The sequence below is a fragment of the Dreissena polymorpha genome, chromosome 1 (genome assembly GCF_020536995.1).
Source record: "Dreissena polymorpha isolate Duluth1 chromosome 1, UMN_Dpol_1.0, whole genome shotgun sequence".
NCBI lineage: Eukaryota > Metazoa > Mollusca > Bivalvia > Myida > Dreissenidae > Dreissena > Dreissena polymorpha.
Window position 1 is genome coordinate 95324970 of NC_068355.1, and position 26637 is coordinate 95351606.

Genomic DNA, 26637 nt, shown 5'->3' on the forward strand with positions numbered 1-26637 from the left:
ACATAATAAAAATAATAAAATATCGTACATACATTAATTATTTCAACAAATAAGACGATATTATAAATGCCGTCATAAATAGTTTCGTTTAAATCTTGTCGCAACACTGAGTCCTTAGTTTTGGAAAACAACAATTGTCAAAAGGACAGACGGTGCTGTAACTTGGTTTTAAGTGTTTTTTAGAATCACAATTTACATGAAAATATGCTAACAACATCTTGATTTTAAGATGCATTGATTTTACTTGTTACGTATGTTTTATTGTTTTAATGGAAGATCTACTGATTATGCAACTCTAACCAACTTAGTTTAGTGGGGCTTAGTTCTTCTTGAATGCTCTGAGCTTTTATGGGAACATATGTGCAGCTTAGAGTTCCTCCTGATTTAGCCAAATTCAATGTAAAAAGAATAAGTCTCACGTTTGTCCATAAAAACGAATTCAATCAACCTAAAACAACGAAACAAACACATGCGCAAATTAATGTTACCAACATACGTGCCATAATTTTTCAGACCAATTCCGGGACATTGAGTTAAATTGTCCGGGACTTTTGCCGATTTTCCGGGACATGTATAAAATGATGCGATATTTATAGACATATGCATATTTGGTACGTTTTTTTGTTTCGCATCGTTAATTGCAAAAGTTCGAAAGCCAATCCGAAATACACTTCTAGTAACGTCAAATTAAACATTACTACTTCCGTTACTAGATACAAGCCACGTGTTTTCAGTGTAAGCGTTCTAAACATAGATGGTGACGTCACTGTGTTATTGTTATTAAGACCGGTGTGTAACGCGAAGTTGTTGATACGCCTTTATTAATTCGTTGTTGGGCTTCAGATGTGTGAACAACTATACTCTGCCCTTACGCAGCGGGAAATAATGACGTAGTAGATTAAAGTCAATTAACAACCACATTAAACAATGCCGCCTTTTCTGTTTGACCGCGAACGTGAGACAATCGATATGATAACAGGGCCCCTGTTAATTGATCGATTTTGACAGGTAGCGTAGTCTGCCTATTCGGGTAGGCATTGTCATGGAGACGCTGCAGATATACACAGAGTCGATGTGCAGTTAAGCCTAAGATAAGGTACATGTATATATAGATTTTGTAAATTCCGGGACATTTGACAGATTTCCGGGACAGCGGGACAAGTTCTTCATTTCCGGGACTGTCCCGGACAATCCGGGACGTATGGCATGTATGATTACCAATTCAAGTACCCCCTGGAATTCGGTCGGGAGACTTGACATGAAATATGCCGTATCCAGTTGTAACTCCCAGCGACCCAGAGGGTCGCTGCGAGTTAAATTATTGCAACTACCGGTAAGAGGGGCAGCTTCATCTGAAATTCTGATGACCATTGTAATAAAAGAAATGATGCTTAAGCACAGCTTTCAATATGTGGATTAAAACAAATACATAATGAAATACATGATTTAGTTGAAATAATTGTATTACAAAGGGACCTTTGATAATTTCTACAGTGTTTCAAGATTATTACCTTTTGTACGTTAATTATTTGTGGTCATAATTTGAAACCTAAAATGTTAGATTCTGTTTAATCATGTAATCATAAAGACGTTGTAATGAAAAAACAATGGAATTATTTTAGAAAGACTAGCATTTTTTTATTTTCAAATTCAGACTTATACTTTATGAAAATTATTAAGTAATCTTTATCTTAAGTTAACAACATGAATAAGTCCTTGACAGTATACTAAGATAGAGTAGTAATACAAGAACAGTTGAAATAAATATTGAGATGTGAGTTTCACCCTTATTGAAATGATCCTAACTGTTTATATGATTCTCAGAGCCCAGATTTTTTGGTCGCCACTTTCTGACATAGATAACTTCTAGGGCCTTAGATTCTTTGAATCCACAAATTAATGTTCCTGTCCTTTAATAAATTAGACATTATGTATGTTATTAATATATGTTCTGGAACTTATTAAATAACTGTGTACTTCCTCATGTTATCTCGCAAAGAAATGTATTTATAACTTTTCAATGTAAAAAATAATGTTAATTTTAATCCCCAAATTTATTCACTAGTTATTAGTGAACATAAGTCATGGTTGAATTATTGCATTCTCTAAATGAAAAAAAAAAAGCTATTTTATTGGGCATTAAATTATGTCGCTTCTTAATTAAATCAATAAATCTAGGTCAAAAGTAAATGTAATTAAATTCTGCTCTCATAAAAAGATTATGTTGCAGGTGCTGAAATACTGTTATATTAAATCACTTGCAATGAGTTCAGTGGAGCCAATGTCAAGGGTTGGTGTAGCCCTTGATCTCATTTTAAAGACACTGATTGCCTCCCAGGACTTCAACAATATACAGAGCAAAAACTGGGAAGCCATAGCAAAGCTTGTGCCTGGCACAACAGGTGGAATGGTGTGTGTGATCAATTTGTTTTAAATTGATGTGTTCTATTTCATATATAAAGTTTGATTAAATTTATTATCAATTTCATATTGTTCAATATTGCTGTGTTGTTCAGTAGAAGTGAATTACGCAAAACTTATGTCTAGATACAACATTTCAGGTTGCCAGGCGATACGAAGAACTGTTATTCAGTGGGGAGGTGTTTCCCTTTGAAACATTTGAAAAATCCATGAATGGTCAAGGCAGTTCTATTTTGCCGAATATGTCTGACCCAGATGCCATTAAAAGCAGCAGACCAAACTCTGCCTTGAAATCTAAAGGTAATATATCTGTCAAATACATTATTATACTTTATACAAAATTCATTTGCCTGCTTTCATATGATCACCAAATAATTAATAAATTTGATTTTACATTTGACATGTTTGTCATTTTACTATTATCATGGTGCCCAGTGTCATTAACATGTATACCTCCCAGGTATTTCAAGACTTAAGTGATTTTTCTTGGCTTCATATTTTACAGCCTGCGCCTTTGGATTGGGAAAAATAGCAGGATAAACAATTCCTTTAGGAAAAACGAAAAATTATTATGATATATGATTAAAAATAACAGAATTCTAATTGTTTATAATTGGTTGTTTCACTGCATTTACAAATGTATGTTATAAAGTGTTACAGAATTACCAATTAATAAGTTTATTGGAAAAGTTCTACATCTTCTGGGGAGACATTTTAGTCAGGTTTTGGGGAAGATATGATACTTTTTGCTATTGGGAAGCAGCCTGTAAGTGGCTGTAATTTTGGGCAAAAAAAATCACTGGGCTTAATGTGTGTTCCTTTTCTAATAAAAATGAGGACAATAGATCACATGTGTTTATTCAAAGGTGTAGTAAGTTAAAAAATGTAGAGCCAAACAATTAAAATATAGAGAAATCACGCCATTTTCTCGACAAAATGATGTCATAAATCCAGCGAAATTATCCAGTTAAACTAATTTTGTTTAAATTAAAAGGTTTACTGAATAAAAAGTGGAATAAATAGAATAATAGATTAGTGATGATTATAGATCAGGTTTATCATGCGAGGCTTAGAAAACAAAAAGCACAAGCCTTGGCGAATAATCAACCTGATCTATAATCAACACTAATCTATGATTCTATTAATCCCACTTTTTATTCAGTAAACCTTTTTATTTAAACAAAATTAGTTTAACTGGATAATTTCGCTGGATTTATGACATCATTTTGTCGGGAAAATGGCGTGATTTCGTGCTGTGGTTTATAGCAGAAATTTAATACACAGGGCTTAATCAACCGAATTCGCCATAAAAGAGGGATAAATTTCTTTAACATAACAATATTGACATATTGGTTACTGGTTGGACAATATGAACATGCCTTTTTACTTCCAAGGTCTAACTTGTTTTGTCGATACATTGTGAAGTCGATATGTATTGATTATAACGTTAAAGATTATCGCTGCAGGAACCAAGGATGACAAGGAAGCTAATGGGAAAGACAGCGGCGGCGATTCCAAATCTTCAGACAAAGGGTTAGTTGCATTCTTTAACACATGCAGTTTACAGTCTGGTTTTGTTTTTGTTTTCAAAAAAAGCAAAGTGTTCTTTCAATACTGTTACAAAAAAGCCCTATATATGTAAAAACAAAAATGCAGAACACACAGAAATGTAAACAATTTTGTTCTAAATCATGAATTGAAATGATTTTGTATTGACATGTCATTCATGTCTTGGGTATAAAAATCATGATATTGGTTTATTGTTTGCAATGGTTTAATGGTAAAAATCTGGCAATTTTTCTCATCCTACATAAAAAATAACAAAAGATTTAGTTGGTTATGGTTGTATTCAGATTTTAATTCACTTCCAAACATGAAAAATATATTCCTGATATTGTGGATACAGTGCTTGTGAACATATTCATTATTTTAATCTTTATTAATTAACTTTTCTACCAAAAACAATAAATATTATTCACTACATTAGCTGAAATATTTCATAAATTAATTTTTAGTATGATAAATCCAACAAAAACACATATTTTTCTTTCCTTTTTTATCAACGTTTCGGCTTACGCCTTCATCAGGATAAAACAAATAATAACAGAAAGCGGATGAATTAATTTTCAAATCTCTGGTATTAGCAAGATTTCCCAACAATATGTAAACAATTGTTTGTTCAGGAATGGTACCGAATAATCTTTTCATTATTGTATGCCATAGAGTTACATTACACTTCTTGAATGATGCTGTGACAGTGTAAGCTCACATATGTTATTATTGCAATTCAGCCCAATGATGGTGATACACGTATGTGATGAAGCAAAGAACTGTAAGTAGCCGTTTATAGGTCGGGCTCTGCATTCTGTATGATGCTGAAAGTATCAACACACCTATAATGAGAATAATGTCCATTTCATTGTATTAATAAAAAATGTGATGCACTTGATGTGAAAATCATGTTAAATCTTATAAGGTTTTATGTTTTCTTTTGTTGTATTTACACAATGCAAGATTTGCAATGTTCATGATTTTTCTACTTTGGAGGCATAAGGCAATATTTCACTGGGTAAAGCATAGAAATATGACTAAATAGGCAGATTGGTATCAATTAATATCTTAGCTGATCACATAAATTGTATCCAAATATTTTAAGGTGAAAATATACTTGCTTGCATGTAAAAGACCTCAGCAAAGCAAAATATCTATCAAATTAATACACAAGGTCCTCATTTGTTTTGGATATTTAAATCAGTATTCTTTTTATATAATAATGTTACAAGTCTATTGGACCGCTTTTATAATTACAGATTGGAGTTTTAATATTCATATATTAAACTGACTTTCTCCTCATTATACACGAAAACCGGGTAATATGATAGTGAAGCTGTTAATAATGTCAACCCTGAGTATCTGTATATTGTGTAGCTGTTCATATCAGTCGCGTTCTGAGAAAACTGGGCTTAATGCTTGTGCGTAATGTGTCGTCCCAGATTAGCCTGTGCAGTCAGCACAGGCTAATCAGGGACAACACTTTACACTTTTATGGAATTTTTAGTTTCAATGAAGTCCTTCCTTACCGAAAATCAAGTTTATGCGAATGTGTCGTCCCTGATTAGCCTGTGGGGACTGCTAATTTGGGATGACACTTTACACACATGCATTAAGCCCAGTTTTCTCAGAACAAGGCCCATATGTTCAACCTTCCATATGCCAGTGAAGAAGGACTTCCAGTGTCCCCGTGACCAACTGGTCCAGGAGATGAAGTATTTCGCAGAGTACCTGTCAACGGATGCTCAAAGGTGGGAGGAAGTTGACATCTCTGTTCACTGCGACGTGCAGATCTTTGAGTGGCTTATGCAGTACGTAAAACGGGGTGACCACGCAGAGAAGCCCAAACTTGGTATGTTGATCTTCTGGGTACATGGCTTTTATGCTCTTCCTTTTCCAACATCGTTTTGGTGATAACAAACACAACACACACTGGTTGTTGTATTAAACAAGGCTTGCTTGCCATTTATTAAATAAAGAAGGGAATTGAGCCATTTATTGTGAAAAATAAATGTTTTCTTGGGGAAAGAAAGAATAAATAATGCAATATTATTAAAATCATATTGAAAGCTGACTGAGAATTTCTCTTGTTTTATTTGTCCAGAAAGGGAATATGACACTCTTTGCAATGCTTACATCTTAATTTTTCAAGCTTTGTCTACCAGATGAATGTTTTTAACAATTATTTTCTTTGTTGCAGAGCCCAACAACGTCATTTCCATTCTTATTTCTTCAGATTTTCTTAAAATGGATGCTTTGGTTTGTACATTTGTTTTTAAAGACTGTTTACAGTCCTGCATTATCATTTTTATAGAGATAACTCTCTCCTACTTCTTGTACTGTACTTATACTATACAGAGTTACGTTTTCTTATCTGCTTAAAATGCTAATTCAGCCAGAAGAGAAAAGTAGCTTTGATATTGTATTGCAATACATCTCAAGAAGTAATTGTGAAATTAGAAAAGAAAAAAAAATCAGTCTGTTGACAGACTATTGTTTTTAGTGTTGTTTAAAGTTTGGCTGAATGTTTTCAAGTTAAATATCTAAAAAAAAAATATTTAAAATTGTTTAATTTCATATACAGTTTACTCCTGGATAATCAAATGTATTGTCTGTAAACATTTGAAGGGATCTATTCAATTAATAAATGTGCCTATAATGCTAGTGACTTTGCAGGTTCAGGAGTGCATTGAGTATTGCCATGGCAACATGAGTGCCATTGTTAGCACACCATGTAACATGAACTGCATCAATGACAAACTGGTAGCCAGGTAATTGTCCATATTCACTAGCTGAGCATTTTTGTTTTCACTTTTGTATTGAGGCTTTATATCAATTTTTGGTATAGAAGTTTGCAGTTGTATAATTTATAGAATTTATATTTTATTTCTTATTTATAGAATAAGAAAGAAAGCTGGGTATCCATATTTATTGTTTCAGGATTGCTGATTTGTTCTCTCATACTGAGGCTGATGACATCAAAGACAGAAAAGATAAGTTTAAAAGGTAGATAATATTGGTTTGCATATGTAGTTGACCAGCAAAGCATGGTAATGCAAAGATACACTGAGTGCATTAAATGTTATATTATTTGCTTGATCATAAGTTGGAGAAAATCAATGACAACAATCTAAAAATTCGATATATGTAATTATTTTGTTACTTCCAGTTTATTGAGATGAAAATGTCTTTTTCAGTAAACTGTTTGCTAAAAAGTTAGAGAAGTTGTTTGAAAGTGACTTCACCTGTCTAGACTGTCCAGAAAATGCCTCTACCTTATTCAGGTAAGTAAACCACATGTACAAATAATGTATCAGTATATATTATGTATTTTGGTACATGTGAATGTATTCTCAACAATTGCTGATTTAAAATCCTGCCTTTTACCATTTATTAGTTGTTAATTATTATTGTTTCCCCTTTTCTATTTGTTTTCATCTTTCCAGATGTTCAGTTTGCAAGAGAATGCTGACCCGGAACCTGGAGACGAGGGTAAAGTGTATGCCAAGCAGGTGAGTCAGATTGCTTGCTTGTATTCCTTTGCAGCCCAGATTCGCATTTTGATCAAGTACTGGTACTATTCCCAGGAAACAGACTCGAGAGCGTTTCAAATAAGCCTTGGTCTTTCTATGCAATCAAACTAAAATAAATAGGTTTAAACTAAACTAGTCCAATCAAAAATCAAATTGAATTAAAGACCCTTTTTTCTAGTTCTAAAGGCTTGGTTTCCACCCAAATATTATGTATAATATAGTTTGTATAGGTTATCTTACCATTCTGTTGCAATTATTCCCCTTAGATGGAGACACTCTTTTAGTTGTAGCATGATTTTAAAAGAATTTATAATACAACTTCTGGGAAATATTTCTGTAGATTTATGTTATAAAACTTACATAATATAATAAGTACTCCAGAAAACTTGATAATTTATAATAAGTTCATCTTTAAATGTCAGGACAAATAGCCATGCAGTAAAGACAAGTCAAATTGTAAGGCACTAGCCTGACTGGAAAAGTGTACCGGTATTTAAAATTTATTATTGAACCCTATGTTTACGCTTTGAAAACTGCAGTTGCAATTTATGCAGATTCAAAGTTGGACCCAGTTGTAACAATTTAAAGTTGCTCCCTATTGCTAATGTGTTTACATTTGCATGTTAGTGTGAAAAGCGTGTTGTCTTTTTCAGGATGACAATTGACAAGCGGGGTCAGCTGACATTCTGCCATGTGAAGGATACAACATTTGATATCAATCAGTATCTTATTGACTTGAAAACACAGCTCAAATCATGGAGGGATGTAAGTGGAATGGCGTTTGTTACATATGCATAATACTTGATAACTTGCTTGCTAACATGGTAGAGTATTTCAACATGTACTTTATGATAGCAACTAGCTTGGTCTACTTGGAATTGTACAAAAATGATAATGCATAAACACATAAGACATATATATGCCTCAGAAAAGTTGATAAATGTTGCTGTTGGTAGTAAGGTCTGATGGTTTGTCTGTTCATGTACCATTATTGATAGTTTCATCAAAAGAGCACTTTGAAATACACTTATATAATCCATATCCATATGTTGTGTTCTCAGGGGAAACAGAGAAAACGTATGAATTTTGAAGTTAAAAGTAACATGAACCTTTTTTCAACACAATATCTAGGTATTGCTTTGATCTTATATGGCCAGCATACTTGATATGCTAATAACTTGGGATAAAAGAATAAAAGAAAAAGCCTATTTACTTAGAGGTCAACAAGTGAAAGTTGAAAGTAATAGGTCTTGTGAATGGTCCCTATGGTAATTATATAGCAAATTCTGTCAAACTTTCAATGCAGTGTACTTGATCTGGGATGATATGGCAATTGGTTTTGCCACACCTGTTTGGCATTGACATGTGCTTCACAGGTGTACTGGAGGATTTGGGGCACGATCCACTACCAGTCGTGTGGTCGCTGTGGGGAGATGTTCTCATGCATGGACTACGGGCACTGCAAGTACCACCCAGAGGCTCCCCGCTTTGACAATGAGGCAGCTGATACTGCCTTTCTTGGCTCCTACCCCTGCTGCCATCAGAAATGCCTGAGGTTTGATCCCACTCAACAGAACAAGGTAGTTAAATGTCACTTATCTAAACAAGCCAACAAGCTCTGCAAGCTTGCTGAGATTCTCATTTTTAACCAGGTTTTCCGAAGGAAAAAACTGGTTATTAGATTGGCGAATGACGGCGGGCGGGCGGGCTGGCTGGCTGGCGGGCAGGCTGGCAAGCTTTTAAATTTTTTTGTCATATTTTCTAATTGCAAGATAAAAGTCTTACTGGAAGACAGCATTTATTATTGTCCCCTACCGGTTTCACTGGAGGGGACTTATGGTTTTCGATCTGTGTGTCTGTCACACTTTTCTGGATCCTGTGATAACTTTAAAAGTTCATAATATGTTTTCATGAAACTTGAAACATGGATAGATGGCAATAAAGACATTATGCATGTCATTTCATTTTGTTCCTACGTCAAAAATTCTGGTTGCTATGGCAACAAATATATATATAAAAAATATTTCTGACAATGGTTGAGCCAGTAGGGGACATTTTCAGGCGAGAGTAAGCAAAGCTGTTAAGTTGTTTTTATTATGCTTCCCTTCAAAGATTGCTTTACTCATGTCCGTCTGTCGGTCCGTCCACCAAGTGGTTTCCGGATGATAACTCAAGAACGCTTGGGCCTAGGATCATGAAACTTCATAGGTACATTGATCATGACTTGCAGATGACCCCTATTGATTTTGAGGTCACTAGGTCAAAGGTCAAGGTCACGGTGACCCGAAATAGTAAAATGGTTTCCGGATGATAACTCAAGAACGCTAAGACCTAGGATCATGAAACTTGATAGGTAGATTGATCATGACTCGCAGATGACCCCTAATGATTTTCAGGTCACTAGGTCAAAGGTCAAGGTCACAGTGACCCGAAATAGTAAAATGGTTTCCGGATGATAACTCAAGAACGCTTATGCCTAGGATCATGAAACTTCGTAGGTAGATTGATAATGGCTGGCAGATGACCCCTATTGATTTTCAGGTCACTAGGTCAAAGGTTAAGGTCATGGTGACCCGAAATAGTAAAATGGTTTCCGGATGATAACTCAAGAACGCTTATGCCTAGGATCATGAAACTTCATAGGTACATTGATAATGACTCGTAGATGACCCCTATTAATTTTCAGGTCACTAGGTCAAAGGTCCAGGTCACGGTGACCAGAAATAGTAAAATGGTTTCCGGACGATAACTCAAGAAGGCTTATGCCTAGGATCATGAAACTTGATAGGTAGATTGATCATGACTCGCAGTTGACCCCTATTGATTTTCAGGTCACTATATCAAAGGTCAAGGTCACGGTGACCTGAAATAGTAAAATGGTTTCCGGATGGTAACTCAGGAACGCTAATGGCTACGATCATAAAACTTCATAGGTACATTGATCATGACTTGCAGATGACCCCTACTGATTTTGAGGTCACTAGGTCAAAGGTCAAGGTCATGGTGACCCGAATTAGTAAAATGGTTTCCGGATGATAACTCAAGAACGCTTATTCCTAGGATCAAGAAACTTGATAGGCAGATTGATCTTGACTCGCAGATGACCCCTATAGATTTTCAGGTCACTAGGTCAAAGGTCAAGGTCACAGTGACAAAAATCATGTTCACACAATGGCTCAGAGGTGTCAATTTTCAGGATTATTCCTGAATTCAGGATTTAAGCCCTCAAGGAAAACTTTTGATATTGATATAAATCAGAGGATTGTTTTGGTAATTTTAAGCATTCTTGTCACAAAATGTCACTCTTTGACACAAATTATTGACCTTTGGCATATTGTTTACAAAGGAAACATAATTTAATGAATCATTAAAACTCTTTTGACTCTGGTCCCCAAATTCTAGGATGAATTTAAGGATTTTAGATTTCGGTAAATTGACACCCCTGCTTATTGGCTGTCACTACAACGGAGAGCCCATATGGGGGGCATGCATGTTTTACAAACAGCCCTTGTTTTAAAGTAGACACACTAATGTGCATTGATTTATTATGCTCCCCCAAAATTTTTGGGGGGAGCATATAGTCAACGCTTCGTCTGTCCGTGCGTGTGTCCGTCTGTCCGTGCACAATTTTTTCCGGGCTATTTCTCAGCAATTAATGGCCGGAATTCAATTAAGCTTTATGGGAAGCTTCACTACCAAGAGGAGATCTGCATATTATCAGCCGGTTCTGGTTGGATGTTTTTTCACAGAGTTATGGCCCTTTGAAATTTTCCATTAACTGTACATATAGTGCAATTCAGGGCTATTTCTCAGCAACTAATGACCGGAATGCAATGCAACTTTATGGGAAGCTTCACTATTAAGAGGACATGTGCATATTATCAGCTGGTTCTAGTCAGATGATTTGTCACAGAGTTATGACCCTTTGAAATTTTTCATTAACTGTACATGTAGTGCAATTCTTGTCTGGGCCATTTATCAGCAACTAATGACCAGAATTCAATGAAACTTTATGGGGAGCTTCACTACAAAAGGAGATGTGCATATCATCAGCCAGTTCTGGTCGGATGATTTTTTACAGACTTATGGCCCTTTGAAATTGTCCATTGTACATATAGTGCAATTCTTGTCCGAGCTATTTCTCAGCAACTTATGACGGGAATTCAATGAAACTTTATGGGAAGCTTCACTACCAACCGGAGATGTGCATATTATCAGCCGGTTATGGTCGGATGATTTTTTCCAGAGTTATGGCCCTTTGAAATTTTTTATAAGTTGTATATATAGTGAAATTCTTGTCCGGGCTATTTCTCCCCAACTACTGACTGGAATTCAATGAAGCTTTATGGGAAGCTTAACTACCTTGAGGAGATGTGCATGTTATTTGTGGGTTCTGGTTAGATGATTTATTTAGAGAGTTATGGCCTTTTGAAATTTTTAAGTTGCTTAACCATCCATCGTATTATTTTGTCCAAAGTTCCCCTCAAGATGTTTCCTTTTATCTGAATATATAGTGCAATATTGTGACCAAAAAAATACTGTGGGGAGCATCACCCGTCTCCGACGGTTTCTTGTTGCTTTTATTTCAATATAATGATAATTTCAGACATTTAATTTTTGTCTCTAAATTTCGGACACATATATTTTCAAATCTAAATTTATGGACACGAAGAAAAATAAATATTTTCAAGTGTCCGAAAACTTGAGTAATTACGGTAAGGTTTAAATAAATCACAAAGTTCCTGATATTGTCATTCTTTATTATGATGGGTTTTATTGTAGGGTTGTAGGGTGCGAGACCATGTGGTGAACGAGTCACATGTGAACCCCGTTAGTGACTCCGATCCCCAACGGCAGCTCAACAAGGTGTATGACGACTTGCTTTCCCACAGGGACGCTATTTGTGTCCCATATCAAAGACTGACTGATGCCAGGTATTTCTAGTTCACAATGGCAGCTGGCCTTACCTTTTTTCTGTGTGCCATGTGGGTTTTAGTTTGATCTCCAGTAGAAGGAAGGTTCAATGGTACTATAGTGCAATGTTTGGACCTAAAGGTTTCAGTTGCGACACAGTTGCAGAACATGACATTCTGTTGGTGTGGTTGAGTTTTTTTACACAATTGTGAAGTTTCTTAATTTCTAAACTTTTACTCTGTTTTTCTGATTTCTTGTGTATGTTTTTATATTGATTTATAATCGCCTCACATTAATTTTTAATTTTTGCTATTCTTGGTCTGTTTTCTTGTGGTGTTTAACCTTAGTTGACATATTGTTTTCTTATCTTATTTTACCATATATAAGTACACTGTAACTATATTTTTTTAGTAACAATCTAAGTATCACTCACAAGTATAATCATGTTTCACAATCATAGTATAAAGCATTTACTATAAAATTGAATATAATTTTTCAAGTTGTTATTGGAGGTGTTTTTTTTTTAATACAATAAGCAAAACATGTCATGCTTTAAACCTGTGGCACACACAACCTAGGTAGTACACTTTTGTGGTGAGTCTTTCATGAAGTAACTGTTCTATGTACAAATATTTGTTCAGTGTGGTTTCATTATGAAATGAAATATTTTTCAAGAACACTCTTCACAGGAGTTTCTCTCTGTAAGGTGATTGAAAGTATGCAGTCCTATAGATGTATACATTCAATTTCATTCAAATATAATGTAGATATGTGTTACTTGAACAATATTCGTGTTTTTGATCTGATGCTCTTCATCATGTTTTTATGCCCCCAAAGGAGGGCATATAATGATCGGACCGTCCGTCTGTCCCTTTGTCCGTCTTTCCGTCACACTTTGCGTTTAGGTTTTGCGTTTAGGTTTCGAACAATGCTCATAACTTCTATGTTCCTTCACATAGCAACTTGATATTTGGCATGCATGTGTATCTCATGGAGCTGCACATTTTGAGTGGTGAAAGGTCAAGGTCATCCTTCAAGGTCAAAGGTAACAAAAACATGTATCAAAGTGGCGCAGTAAGGGGCATTGTGTTTCTGACAAACACATCTTGTTATTTATAGTTTTATTTACTCTTAATGGAAACTTGAGACAGGAATAATTGCTGGCAATTTCAATTTCTGATGGTCCATAACAGCCATATTTAGAACTTAAAATTACCAAATCTTTGGATTTGTTTAATTGGCAAACTTTTAAAGCTAAAAGTTAATGGATGATGTTTTAAATATTGAAATTCAGAACCTGGTCTTTTGCTTATCAGACTTAAGTTACTAATTCTGTCTGTAGCAGACAATATTGGGACTGGACATCGAGGTAACTGTTATGTTGTACAGTTATGTCAAGCTTTCTATCTGTAAATGTAGAGGACTCATTGGCATATAGATAACAGATTAAAGGCACATCAATATATTGTTGCACAATCTTAATGTTTATCTTTAAATAGATTAATATTTCATTAAAGCTATCTTCATGTATTTCAACACTACTAGCAGATAGCACTACACATTTTGTACAAATATTTGTGTCTGTCATTCCTAAATATTGTCATTTTGTAATTATTTGTTAAGCATTGTAATTAACTATCTTGGCACTTCAGGTAGCATGATAAGTATAAACTGTAAAGGTTTGAAACCGAAGGTATACAGAGTTATTCTACTTTATATAGAGAAAAAAAGTTAATAAATTAGCCATAAGAACCATATATTAATTTTGCTGTAGAAAAAAATCTTTAAGGGAAATAAACGCTAGTGGCCCCGTCACATTTTATTAAATATTAAGTAAATGTTGATAAAAAAAAAATTAGATATATGACGCAATGAAATGTTGTATAACCTTTGAATTGCTCTTGCAGACTGCATTTTTCCTAATTACTTCTGTTGTTCATTATCTGTTATCATGCCATCATCTCACACTTTACGCACATGTATTATGCCCAGTTTTATCAGAACTATATATAAGTTACCGGTACTCTGCTTTATATAAATATGAGCCATGCTCTGGAGAACCAGTCAGCTCATGCTTGTTAGGAGCAACACTTTCCGTCTAAACTTGATTTTTTGCTTCGAAGAGACTTTCTTAAAAAGAAAAATACCAAAAATAGGAAAGTGACTTCCATGTGCAGACTGCATAGGCTGATCCGGGACTATGCTTTGCTCATGGGCAATAACTAAGCTCGATTTTCCCAGTCAAATGCTCAGATATTGCATCAGCAGTTTTCAATCCACTTACTTTTTATGCCCCCGGATCGAATGATTGGGGGTATATTGTTTTTGGCCTGTCTGTCTGTCATTGTATGTGTGTGTCCCAAAACTTTAAGGTTGGTCATAACTTTTGCAATATTGAAGATAGCAACTTGATATTTGGCATGCATGTGTATCTCATGGAGCTGCACATATTGAGTGGTGAAAGGTCAAGGTCATCCTTCAAGGTCAAAGGTCTAATATATGGCTTCAAAGCGCAGTAGGGGGCATTGTTTTTCACAAACACAGCTCTTGTTTCTTGTTTATTGTCCAACAATTTATGTTATCCCGAGAGCACTAGACAAATATTTATGTAAAATAATTAATTTTCTAGTTGTCAGTGTTAGAAAGTATCTGTTTGAAACCACACTGCACAAGCATGTACGATGTAGATAGAATGTTTACCCACAATTCTGGTAGACTAGCAGCCTGACATGGGGTCTCAGTCTTTGTATGGGTACACACTTTAAGTTGCCATGGAGATGAATGCATGCTGGATTCCTTCACCAACAGTTGTCATGATGACAGCATAAAGTTATCGACATGCTTATAACCTTATGATTTATTTGCATTTTTAACACTGAAAAAAGCAAGTTTTTTTCTAATTTATTGTGTGAATAATGGGTGATTATTGAGTAAATTTAGGTCTGGTATATGTGTCTAATCATCAAAGTCTTGATGGCATATAAAATTGCAAACAGTATTGATTGTATTGTTTAGACAGCTGTATTGACAATATGTAAAAGATTCATAAACATTAACTATAATTCAGTATGGAAACGTGGGCAAAAGGTACTAACACTTTTTTTCTAAAACATCTGTACATGTGTTGGTAGTTTAGTATGGAAACCCAACATACAGTTCATCTTTGTGGCAATTTGTATGTAATTATTTGTATTTTTTTGTATACACACAGGTATGTATGTCTTTTATTATTTTCTTTCTCACAATAAGCATGTTGGTATAAACTACTATAATTGATCAGTAGTGTATTTAACATTTAACAAATTAAATACCTAGTTATGCATACTTTACTATGGCTTTGTTTGCCAAAAGCCTGAAATCTGATAAACTATATTCCATTTGAAATAGCCCAATAACTTCAGCAATTAAATGCCTGGACACAATTTTCCATTGCTAATATTTGTTTATGAAGCTAATGGCATGAAAGACTTTTATTTTTGCAATGTCCACTTCATGTGTTGTTGTTGTTGTTCTGTAATTCACAGAGATTAAAAATGATCCATATTGATTCCACAATTTTGGAATTTGCCTTAACGGATGACCCCACGTAAGTATCTCATGGCATTAGCAAGAAACAGTGGTGATGAATGTCATTATTTGCTAACTTGTCCCTTCTTTGAAACTTTGCAATTACAAAAGGTAGCACATTTTGTTACTGGTTCATTTTCTCTATTCATGCTATGGCAGGAAATTGTCTTGATGGATCCTCCTTACTGCAGCATCATGTGCAGTGTACCTCCAAATAAGGGCTCTTATATATAATGTACCATTTATTTAATACACCTGTCATGTAAGTTGTGTTTTATTTCTGCAAGTGAGATGGAGATCAACGTGTTTGCCAATGAGGAGTTTGCCAGCAGGTCAAGGTCGGGGGGCGTGGCCATATCCTCTGTGATATCGGGCATCGAGGATGAAGCACATGCTTCTGATGTATGTATTCTGCTGACTTGGTCCTCAGTTGTAACTGTAAATGTTTGATAATTCCTGCTAAAAAGTAGGGGGGGGGGGGTATACTGGAATCATTATGGACTTCTATCAGTCTGTCTATAGACACACACATCTCCATTTTCAAGATACATCTTTTAAAAGCACTCAGATATTACAAGATATACAAATGTATTAATTTTAAGAAATGCTATACTGTGTCAACCATTTTAACATTTTTTATTGTCCCCTACCGGTGAAACCGGAGGGGACTTGTGGTTTGAGCTCTGAGTGTCAGTAAGTCAGTCAGTCTGTCACAGTTTTTTGGATCCTGCGATAACTTTAAAAGTTCTCAATATTTGTTCATGAAACTTCAAATATGGATAGATGGCAATATGGACATTATGCACGTCATTTTGTTCCCACGTCAAAAATTCTGGTTGCTATGGCAACAAATATACATATTTCGAAATCTAAATATTGTATGATTGACATCTCCCCGTAGACTGCTCGCCCTGTACCGAGGCTGCAGGCACTGACAGTGGACAAGGAGGTCTCGTTTGATTATGATGATCCTGGCTTTGGTGAGAGCGATGATGAGATTGGCGATGATGAACAGCCCAAGGGCACTGCCAAGAAGGGGCGGGGCTTGCGTAGGTCGAGGGTTACTATTGACCCACAAGCTATTCTCATGGATGCCCCTGGGTTTGAGTAAGTTGTACATTTATATACACTAGTACTGTCATTTTCTGAAACAAATTTACAACTTAAGTCCCTTAATTTTACACTGTTGCATTCTACGGTTACTTTACATATGTCATGTCTGTCTGACAGTCTGTCTGTCTCAAAAAACTTGATCCTGTGATTTATAGAAACATACTTTCATAAAAATAAGAATAAATGTGAAAAGTAATGTGAGGATTATGTCTTACCGTTTTTTGCCAGAGGTCAAAGATCAGGTCATGATGTCTGTCAAATAGCAAAAACTGAAATAATTATAATCATATAAACACATATACAAAAGAAATGTGAGGCTTATGCTTAACATGTACTAACCAGAGGTCAAACGTTTCTTGAATTTTAAAATAAAACTTGATACGTCTGTGACAAATGGACATTGGATTTTTTTTTTAAACATTAAACATGTATAGATTAGGACCAATGTACAACCTTAAAGTACCCGGTAATAGAGATTTCCACTGGTCTTTGACTCTAGTATTGCTAGTTACATTGCAATAATGTCAAAGCTTTATCTATTAAATATTGCAGGTTATGTTATTGAAAGGGACTTTTTCACGTTTTGATAAATTGACAAAATTGAAAACAAATTGTTTCAGGTTTAATTTTTTTGTGTTATGGTTTTTGCTAGGAAACACGAATACTGAACATTTTACATGCTCTAAATTATCCATTATATACATCTTTTGATGATTTAAAAACCTGAAAATTTGTCAATTACAAACGCAAAACATTGTATAATTTGGAAATGTCTATTGTTATCATTATATTTTGTGATATTACGAGGACAGCTCAGCGGTTTAACCGCTAGACGTTTACTCTAGCCTCAGTTGATCGCGCCCAGAAAGTTGTCCAGACTTAAAATAACATGTACGACTTGCACCGTACATATGAAAATATATATTATATATTGAAGCAAGTGTATTTGTAATAAACTTGCATTATTTTTCTATGTCAGCAGATAAGCATTCATTGTAGACAATATTCAAGTGTTAAAGGCTATATATTGCTCAGTTTGGTTTACTTTTTTTCCTGTAAATTATACATTTTTCTTTGAAAATAATCTATTGATCTCTATCTGTTTAAAAATTAAACCAGTATGTAAAATATTAGAGCCAACATTTTAATTAATATATTGCTTAACATTTTTGTGAAGTACATAATATTATCAAACTGTTGACCAGTTCATTCTCATTTCTAGCAGTTTATTCCTTATGAACATGCGTTTTCTTATACCACTGACTATAACCATATGAATCTGTAATTTTGCAAACAATAATTGAATTTATACTTCCAATGTGTTCTGTGTGGGTCTGTTCTTATTGTGTATAAGCTATATTAAGTGTCGGATGAGTCTTCAGATAGTTAGCACATATTTCTTTTATTGCAGAATGATGATATTTAAAACAGTGGATTGTTGCAGTTATTTTTTATGAATTTAAATCTTTACTATCAACTACAAATCATAAGAGACCTAGGAAACAATAACTATTCGGCCCTATTTTACATACTTGCATTTACCATAAGCAAGAATTCAATGTTCATTGTTCAGAGCATATGCAGTTTTTATTAAACGTATAAAACACGGGTCAGTCTTCATCTGTGCAAACTCTGTCTAAAGTATATTGGTTCTATTTTTTTGTAGCTGTGAGTTGAGCAAATATGCATATTGACATAAGATACAGGGACTAATAATTTTATAATTTTTGTTTTGCGATTCTACAGTTGTTAAAAAGTTTATAGACATCAAGGAAGTGAATAATATTAACCCAATTTAGTGATTTCATTACTTCTGAGTTCTAATAAATCAAGAGTAAAATAATTTATATAAAAATAACAAACCAACATTATGAATACTAAAAATAAATTACTTTTTTATTGATGAAAAAAGTTCATCATATTACTAAAATAATTCAATAACAGAAATAGTTAATAACATTATACTATTTAACTTATTGTTTTTACAGATACACTACCTTATGTGTACTACTTCATTGTTCTTGTGTCATTTGTCATAATTTAAACTGAAGGACTAGACAACTATTACAATGGTATGATTGCAGGCAAACGAAGAAAAACACGTGGGATGTCTCTCGCTCCATGAGATATAACCAGGATGCTCAGAGGTCAGAAGGTAAGACCGTCTTCACTCCATTATACAGGACAAACTTTCAAAAACTTAAGCATAAATAATAGACTCAAGAGCAAAACTTATCAATGTTCAAATATATTGGGCAGTCTTTCAAATGCCATTATCTAAAGTTTTGTCTGTCTGTCCGTCCGTCATTGTATGTGTCCCAAAACTTTAACCTTGGTTAAAGTTTTGCAATAACTTTTGCATTATTGAAGATAGCAACTTGATATTTGGCATGCATGTGTATCTCATGGAGCTGCACATTTTGAGTGGTGAAAGGTCAAGGTCATCCTTCAAGGTCGAAGGTCATATATATGGCTTCAAAGTGGCGCAATAGGGGACATTGTGTTTCTGACAAACACATCTCTTGTTTACAATGTTATATTGAGAATTACAAGTTCTCAGAAAAAAAGAATATTGTGTATTCTTGGTCCTTGAAATGGATGGTGAAAGCTAGCTAACCATTAAAGCTCTTCTGACCTTTACCATCTTAATTATTGTTGGCTGTTTAAATACACCAATCAGGTGATAGTAAACATGGCAAAAGTAATAATTATACAGTGTCCTAACCTGATTGTATATACAATGTGTGTGTTTACCAAATCTGGAGTTGTCTAATGAAAAGATTGAGCAATATTTACAAATGCACTTTCAAAGCTGCTAACTGAACATGTATATGTGTTTAAAATTGAATGATGTCAATGCACTTGAACAGCTCTTGTGTAGTTAACGCTTTGCATGTTGGGAAATTTGTCAACTGCAAAAATGCCGTCTGCTGAATTTCAAAAATTAGCATTTTCTTTTTTTTTTTCAAAGAATACTATCAGAATAACAAACAGTTTGGATCCTGATCTGGATCCAAACTGTTTGCAAAGGCCTTCAAAATTCGGTTCCAGCACTGAGTTAAATGTTTTGACATGAGTTCACATGTATTTTTTTTTTCAATACAGATATGCGTAGAATGAAGGAAATACGTGTCTATCTGACCAAACTGAGACTCAATCCAGAAAAACTAGAACGCCCAAAAAAGGAAGTGAGTGCATGTTCAATTTCAATTTTCAAAGACTTACCAAATAACTTTTAATACAAACATTTAAATGTGAAAAAGTCTTTATCTTGTTTTAAAGTGCAAGAGAGCCTTGGTAAAGGGGGTCTGGATGAATTTCCTTTTCTCTGTCAAAAGCATGTCGCAAGTATATTAGGTTGGTAGCATAATCATACACACTGGAAAACATAATGATGCAGTATTTCCAATATTACAAATGTTGTGACTGTAATCTGGTTTTAAGAAGATACAGCAAATTACACAATACATGGTTAATCTACACATGTCATTTGAATAGTAGACACCGCAGTGTGTTCATTTTCTAGAGAATGCGTTGAAATTGAAATCAAGATTTGATATTTGGTGTGTAACATATAATAGTTCTTCTCTTCTTAATTTGTTCAAATCATGCCCCTAGGATCAAAACTAACCATGATGACCCAGGGGTCACATTTTATATATTGACTTACATAGTAAGTAACTTTTAAAATCTTATTCTTTGAAACAGCAAGGGTCATTAATTTAATATTAGATGTGCGATATTGTATGGTGGTCCTCTACAAAGTTTGTTTAAATCATGCCCTAGGGTCAAATTTAAGGGTATACTTGTTTACAGAAAAAACTTCATTTTTAGCTCGGCTGTTTTCGGAGAAAACCCGAGGCATTGTCATAGCCAGCTCGTCGTCCCCCATCAACCGTCCGCCGGCGTCGTGCTAAAACCTTTACATTGGCTCTAAAATTAAAGTGCTTCCACCTACAACTTTGAAACTTTATATGTGGATGCACCTTAATGATTTCTACATGCCACACCCATTTGGGGTCACTAGGTCAAAGGTCAAGGTCACTGTGACCTCTAAAAAAAAATTCTGACAAGCTTTCATTTATTCAAAAATGCACCCGCAGCCGAGCGTTGGCACCCGTTGTGCTGTGCTCTTGTTAATACTGTCAGACCACACATAAGTCTGTGTCATGCAGAGTAAATACCTAGATATAATCCAGTTATTACACAAACATCACAAAATCTACACATAAAAGGTTAGTTTCATGTCTCAGGTAACCCACATAGGAGTATTTATACCCTCTTGTTCTTGTTTCTGAGTAAAATCTTGAATTAATTGATCTAAGTTTGATGAAACGTTATATGCTTTATCCTCATAGGATGGAAATGCGCATATCGTAACGTCATTCTTATCCAATAATTTTTCAAGGAGTGATGGTTCTTTGTTTAATAATAGGAAGTTTGATGAAGAATTGCTCGTTTCTGCAGAAGATCTCAGGAACTAATGATTGGACATTTGATGAAGGTTTATATGCAGTACCCTAATATGGTGGGTATGCTCATCAGCCTGAGATCATTACACTATAATGAGTATGAGAGATTTCTTGATCTTCTGTTGAAAAGTAGGACATTCTTGTGTTGTGCAAGATCATTAATGACATTTGTTATCCATGTTCCTTTACCAAGGGGATGTGCACATATGTGCCTTGTTCTGAGAAAACTGGGCTTAATGCATGTGCGTAAAGTATCGTCCCAGATGAGCCTGTGCAGTCCGCACACTTTCCGCCTAAACTTGATTTTCTGTAAGAAGGTACTTCCTTGAAACTAAAAATACCATAAAAGCGGAAAGTGTTGTCCTTGATTAGCCTGTGCTGACTGGACAGGCTAATCTAGGACGACACTTTACGCACATGCATTAAGTCCATTTTTTTTTCAGAACAAGGCTCATATGGTCAAGTCAGTCTTGTCTGTTGAACTTTCAGGCTGTTGTTGCCTGATTTTCTTGTTCCCATGTTCACAATGTCACTGATCCACAGACAAAGTGCATTATTTTGGGGCACTCATCCAATATTGTTTGAAAGGTTGTTTGAACCTGGACCTTTTGTAAGATTCCTTCAGATCCAGTGTAAGGATTTGGTTAAATAAAGATTGACATCCAAGCCTGACTTTGAAAGCCTACAGGTACTAGAAAGTAGCATAAAATTAAAATACATACTGGTATATCTTAAAATACACATTTTTCATAAGTACAACTAGCAAATGTTGGAAAAATCGTTATTTAATGTAAGTCTAGATCTCTTATACAGCCTTCTTATTGTTAGCTCACCTATTGTGATCACTCACCGTCCGGCGTCCGGCCATCCGTCCGTCTGTCTGTCTGTCTGTAAACAATTTGTAAACATCTTCTTCTTCTAAACCATTGAGCCAATTTCAACTAAATTTCATGTGGAGCATCCCTAGGTCATGGGACAAAAGAATTGTTAAAAAAAATTTGATCACATAACCAAGATGGCCGCCATGACCATATATGGTAAAAACCTTAAAAAATCTTCTTGTCAGAAACCGCTCATCAGATTTTCAAAAAAATTCACAGGGATGACCTTTGAAGGCTCCCCTGAAAAAGTTGTTCAAAGAAATTTGATTCGTCAAAAAACATGGCCGCAGGAGCTCGTTGAACTTTGCATGTTTATTCGTTTTTGCCTATTTTGTGAAAACTTTCAAAAATCTTCCACATTTTTGGTCCGATCCTTTCCAAATTTGCACAGTGTCTTTATATCAATGAGGACACGAACCCTACAAAAAATGAGCATTATTGGTCCATGAAGTACAGAATTACCTCCCCTTGAATTGAGAAAATGGTGTTTATGCAATAAAGTCCAAATTTTTCATCCAATTCTTTCCAAACTTGTAAGGATTTAGCATGGTTCAAACAAGGGAAACAACTACGGTTTATGCATGTTCTTTTTATTACAGATTTGCCTCCCTTTAATTCATTCAAAATCTCATTTTTCAGCAGAGATTCCAAATCTGACCTGTAAATGAGCCCCATATTTACTGCCAGTGCTAGGTTACCTTTTCCCATTTGATCATTCTTAAGTATTGGTCTTGTAATGCTGCTACTGCTTCTGCTACTGCTACTGCTACTACAACTACTACTACTACTACTACTACTACTACTACTACTATACTACTACTACTACTACGACTACTACTACTACTACTACTACTACTACTACTACTACACTACTACTACTACTTCTACTACTACTACTAGTACTACTACTTCTACTACTACTACACTACTACTACTACTACTACTACTACCACCACCAACGACCCACACCACCACACACCACCACCACCACCACCACCACCCAACCATTACTTACTACTTCTACTACTACTGCCACTACTACTACTACTTTAACCACTTCTACTACTACTACTACTTCTACTACTACTACCACAACTACTACTACTACTACTACTACTACACTACACTTCTATCTACTACTTCTCTACTACTACTTCTACTACTACTACTACTACTACTACTTGTCTACTACTACTACTACTACTACTACTACTACTAACTACTACTACTACTACTACTACTACTACTACTATACTACTACTACTAACTACACCACCACCACCACCACCACCACCACCACACCACCACCATTCACAGTGACAAAAAACGTATTCACACAATGGCTGCTACTACAACTTATAGCCCATATAGGGGGGCATGCATGTTTTACAAACAGCCCTTGTTTCTATGGGATTTTAACCACAACTGTTCATGTTTATCTCCGACACATATTTTTAGGTCACCTGTCATGAAGTGACACGGTGAGCTTATGTGATCGTGTGATGTCCGGCGTCCGTTGTGCGTGCCTGCGTGTGTCCGTGCGTCCGTCCGTCAACAATTTGTTTGTGTAGACAGTAGAGGTCACAGTTTGCATCCAATCTTGATGAAATTTGGTCAAAATGTTTATCTTGATGAAATCCGGTTTGGGATTGTATTTGGGTCATCTGGGGTCAAAAACAAGGTCACTAGGTCAAATAATAGAACAACCTTCTGTAGACAATAGAGGTCACAGTTTTCCTCCAATCTTTATGAAATTTGATCAGAATGTTTATCTTGATGAAATCTGGGTTGGGATTTTATTTGGGTCATCTGGGGTCAAAAACTAGGTCACTAGGTCAAATAATAGAAAAACCTTGTGTAGACATTAGAGATCACAGTTTTCATCCAACCTTTATGAAATTTGGTCAGAATTCTTGATGAAATCTGGGTGGGATTGTATTTGGGTCATCTGGGGTAAAAATCTAGGTCAAATAAATAGAAAAACCTTTTGTTGACAATAGAGGTCACAGTTTTCATCCAATATTTATGAACTGTGGTCAGAATGTTTATCTTGATGAAATCTGGATTGGGATTGTATTTGGGTCATCTAGAGTCAGGAACTAGGTCACTAGGTCAAATCATAGAAAAACATTGTGTAGACAATAGAGGTCATAGTTTTCATCTGATCTTAATGAGTCAGGTGAGCGATTCAGGGCCATCATGGCCCTCTTGTTTTTGTTACCATATGTTTTGCAGCATATTGGTGGCGTGTTCTGTCGCCTTGAGTCGCAGTGGAAGACCCAGTACCTGCAGCAGCAAGCCCGCCAGCAGGCCCAGGCCCAGCTCAGGTAACCCATGTTGTCATGGCAACACAGAGTTATCTGTGCATAGGGGGTGGGGGTGTCAGTTTGCAGCCGGGCCTTGTGTTCACAAAATTTGCATGACTCAGATATGCAGGCCAATGTGCTTTTTGTTTTGTTAAAATATATCAACTCCACATGAATAATCTGATGAACTTCATCTAGCTTAACAAGGCAGATTCTGAAAGTACTTGTTAATGAAATCAATTGGACAAACTACTGTCAACATATATTGTTTTTAGCCTTATGTTCACATAGGTTATTTATGATGTCCTATGATCAGGAAAGTATCATGTTTGTTTGACTTCCCATTTATCAAGGTCTAGATTTTCAGGTTATATGCTTTTGAACTTCCTCGAGTTTATCTTTGAATTTAAACAAACTGTTTAATGTCACTTTTAATAGGCTTTCTGAAAAGATAGTGTACTTCGATGCCTATGTACATCAGAGAACATCTCTGTGTACGCTTTAAAACACACAGCTCAAACTGAATGTGTACATTTTGAATGTGAAAACTGCTTGATAAAGTTTTGCCAATCAATTCTTATTTTAGTTTTATGGTTTCTGTTTGTACATGTATACTGTCATCATACTATTTTGCGATAAAGCAATCATTTAAATGTTTGTTTGATTGCCAAATGATATTAAGTCATGTTCATGTAATAATTCGTGTCATGGCTTATACAGACTTAAAATATTGAATTATCCAACAATATAGAAATGTGTAAAAAATATGTATCAACCCTTATTTCAAATTGAAATAGAAATGTTTGGAAGTTTTAAAAATGGTATGTATGTCACACATGAATTGTTTAAGTTTTAACTGAAAATGCAGATAAATAACATGTTTTTTCTTACTGACAATCATAAACCATGCTTATCACAAGCATGTTAAACGAGTAAAAAAGTGGTAGGCTGGGGTATCTAAGGCATAATTCTAGTAGAAAAAGTTTCTTCATCTACACATTTGTCTGAATGTGTATACACGGATCGAGTGCATGCTATCTCAATCTGTTTGTTTTGTCACAGACTTAGTCGCAGTAACACTTACCATACACTGCCTTCAAGAAAAGACAAGCGAGCTTTGTCAGGGGTGTAGACCACACAGGTTCACCAATGTTTGCATCTTTAGCTTTTCATTTATTGTAGTCATTCTGTTATCATCAATCGCAAGTCTTTTATGGGGCGTTTTCTCTCATTTCTCCGCCAATATTCCCAGCTTGATGATGACTGAACGAGTGCATGGCTTCATATCAATAATCATTCTTTTCAGTTAGGTAGATGCATGTGTTATTAAACAAATACCCACATGGTTTGTTAAAACATTGTTTGCTGTAGAATCAACATTTAGAAGACAATTTTATACTGGTGTTTGCGGGGTTTACAATGTAACAACTAATAGACCATCATTGAATAATTATAGTAGCAAAAAAAAAATGTACATACAAAATTAGAGCACCGTGATGGCCTTTAAGCACCGAGTTTAAGGTTAAAATTTCAAATTATGACTGGATGACCAAGTTTCTGAACACATGTGACCCAGATTCAAATGTGAACAACGAATCGTCAAGATCGACATTCTAACAATGTTTGAGTCTTAAATGAAGCCTTAAGTGTTAACAAGGTTGTTGTAAAATTTGACTTGGTGACCTAATCTTTTAGCACATGTGACCCAATTGGTCCAAGATAAAAGATACAATTTCTGACAAGGTTTTATGTGGCTTATAGAGTTGCAACAAGGTTTTTGTAAGATTTGAGACATTGTCAAGTATTCCTACCAAATATCACCAAGATTGAATCATAAATGTGGCCTCTAGAGTAGTTAAAAAGGTTTTTCTCAGTTTTG

At 35.1% G+C, this 26637-nt stretch overlaps 1 protein-coding gene across 4 annotated transcripts in view; it reads left to right on the plus strand.

Annotated features, from left to right (window-relative positions):
• The first annotated feature begins 87 nt into the window (after positions 1-87).
• The window catches only part of LOC127841281 (SANT and BTB domain regulator of class switch recombination-like), a 32237-nt gene continuing 5687 nt past the window's right edge, over positions 88-26637 (plus strand). Inside the window, exons 1-20 of one of the 4 annotated variants that reach the window (XM_052369988.1) lie at positions 88-152; positions 2231-2410; positions 2562-2721; positions 3888-3954; positions 4713-4753; positions 5639-5824; positions 6173-6231; positions 6649-6743; positions 6913-6978; positions 7170-7256; positions 7419-7484; positions 8159-8270; positions 8882-9085; positions 12288-12439; positions 16274-16388; positions 16888-17093; positions 19184-19254; positions 20205-20287; positions 24688-24779; positions 25821-25899. In XM_052369988.1, coding sequence (XP_052225948.1) covers positions 2264-2410; positions 2562-2721; positions 3888-3954; positions 4713-4753; positions 5639-5824; positions 6173-6231; positions 6649-6743; positions 6913-6978; positions 7170-7256; positions 7419-7484; positions 8159-8270; positions 8882-9085; positions 12288-12439; positions 16274-16388; positions 16888-17093; positions 19184-19254; positions 20205-20287; positions 24688-24779; positions 25821-25890 — 2079 coding nt within the window. In that variant the 5' untranslated portion in view covers positions 88-152; positions 2231-2263 and the 3' untranslated portion in view covers positions 25891-25899. Of the gene's footprint in view, positions 153-228; positions 252-316; positions 1097-2230; positions 2411-2561; positions 2722-3887; positions 3955-4712; positions 4754-5638; positions 5825-6172; positions 6232-6648; positions 6744-6912; positions 6979-7169; positions 7257-7418; positions 7485-8158; positions 8271-8881; positions 9086-12287; positions 12440-16273; positions 16389-16887; positions 17094-19183; positions 19255-20204; positions 20288-24687; positions 24780-25820; positions 25900-26637 lie in introns of those variants that run through there. The other 3 variants (XM_052370000.1, XM_052369981.1, XM_052370011.1) reach the window with 3 other exon arrangements.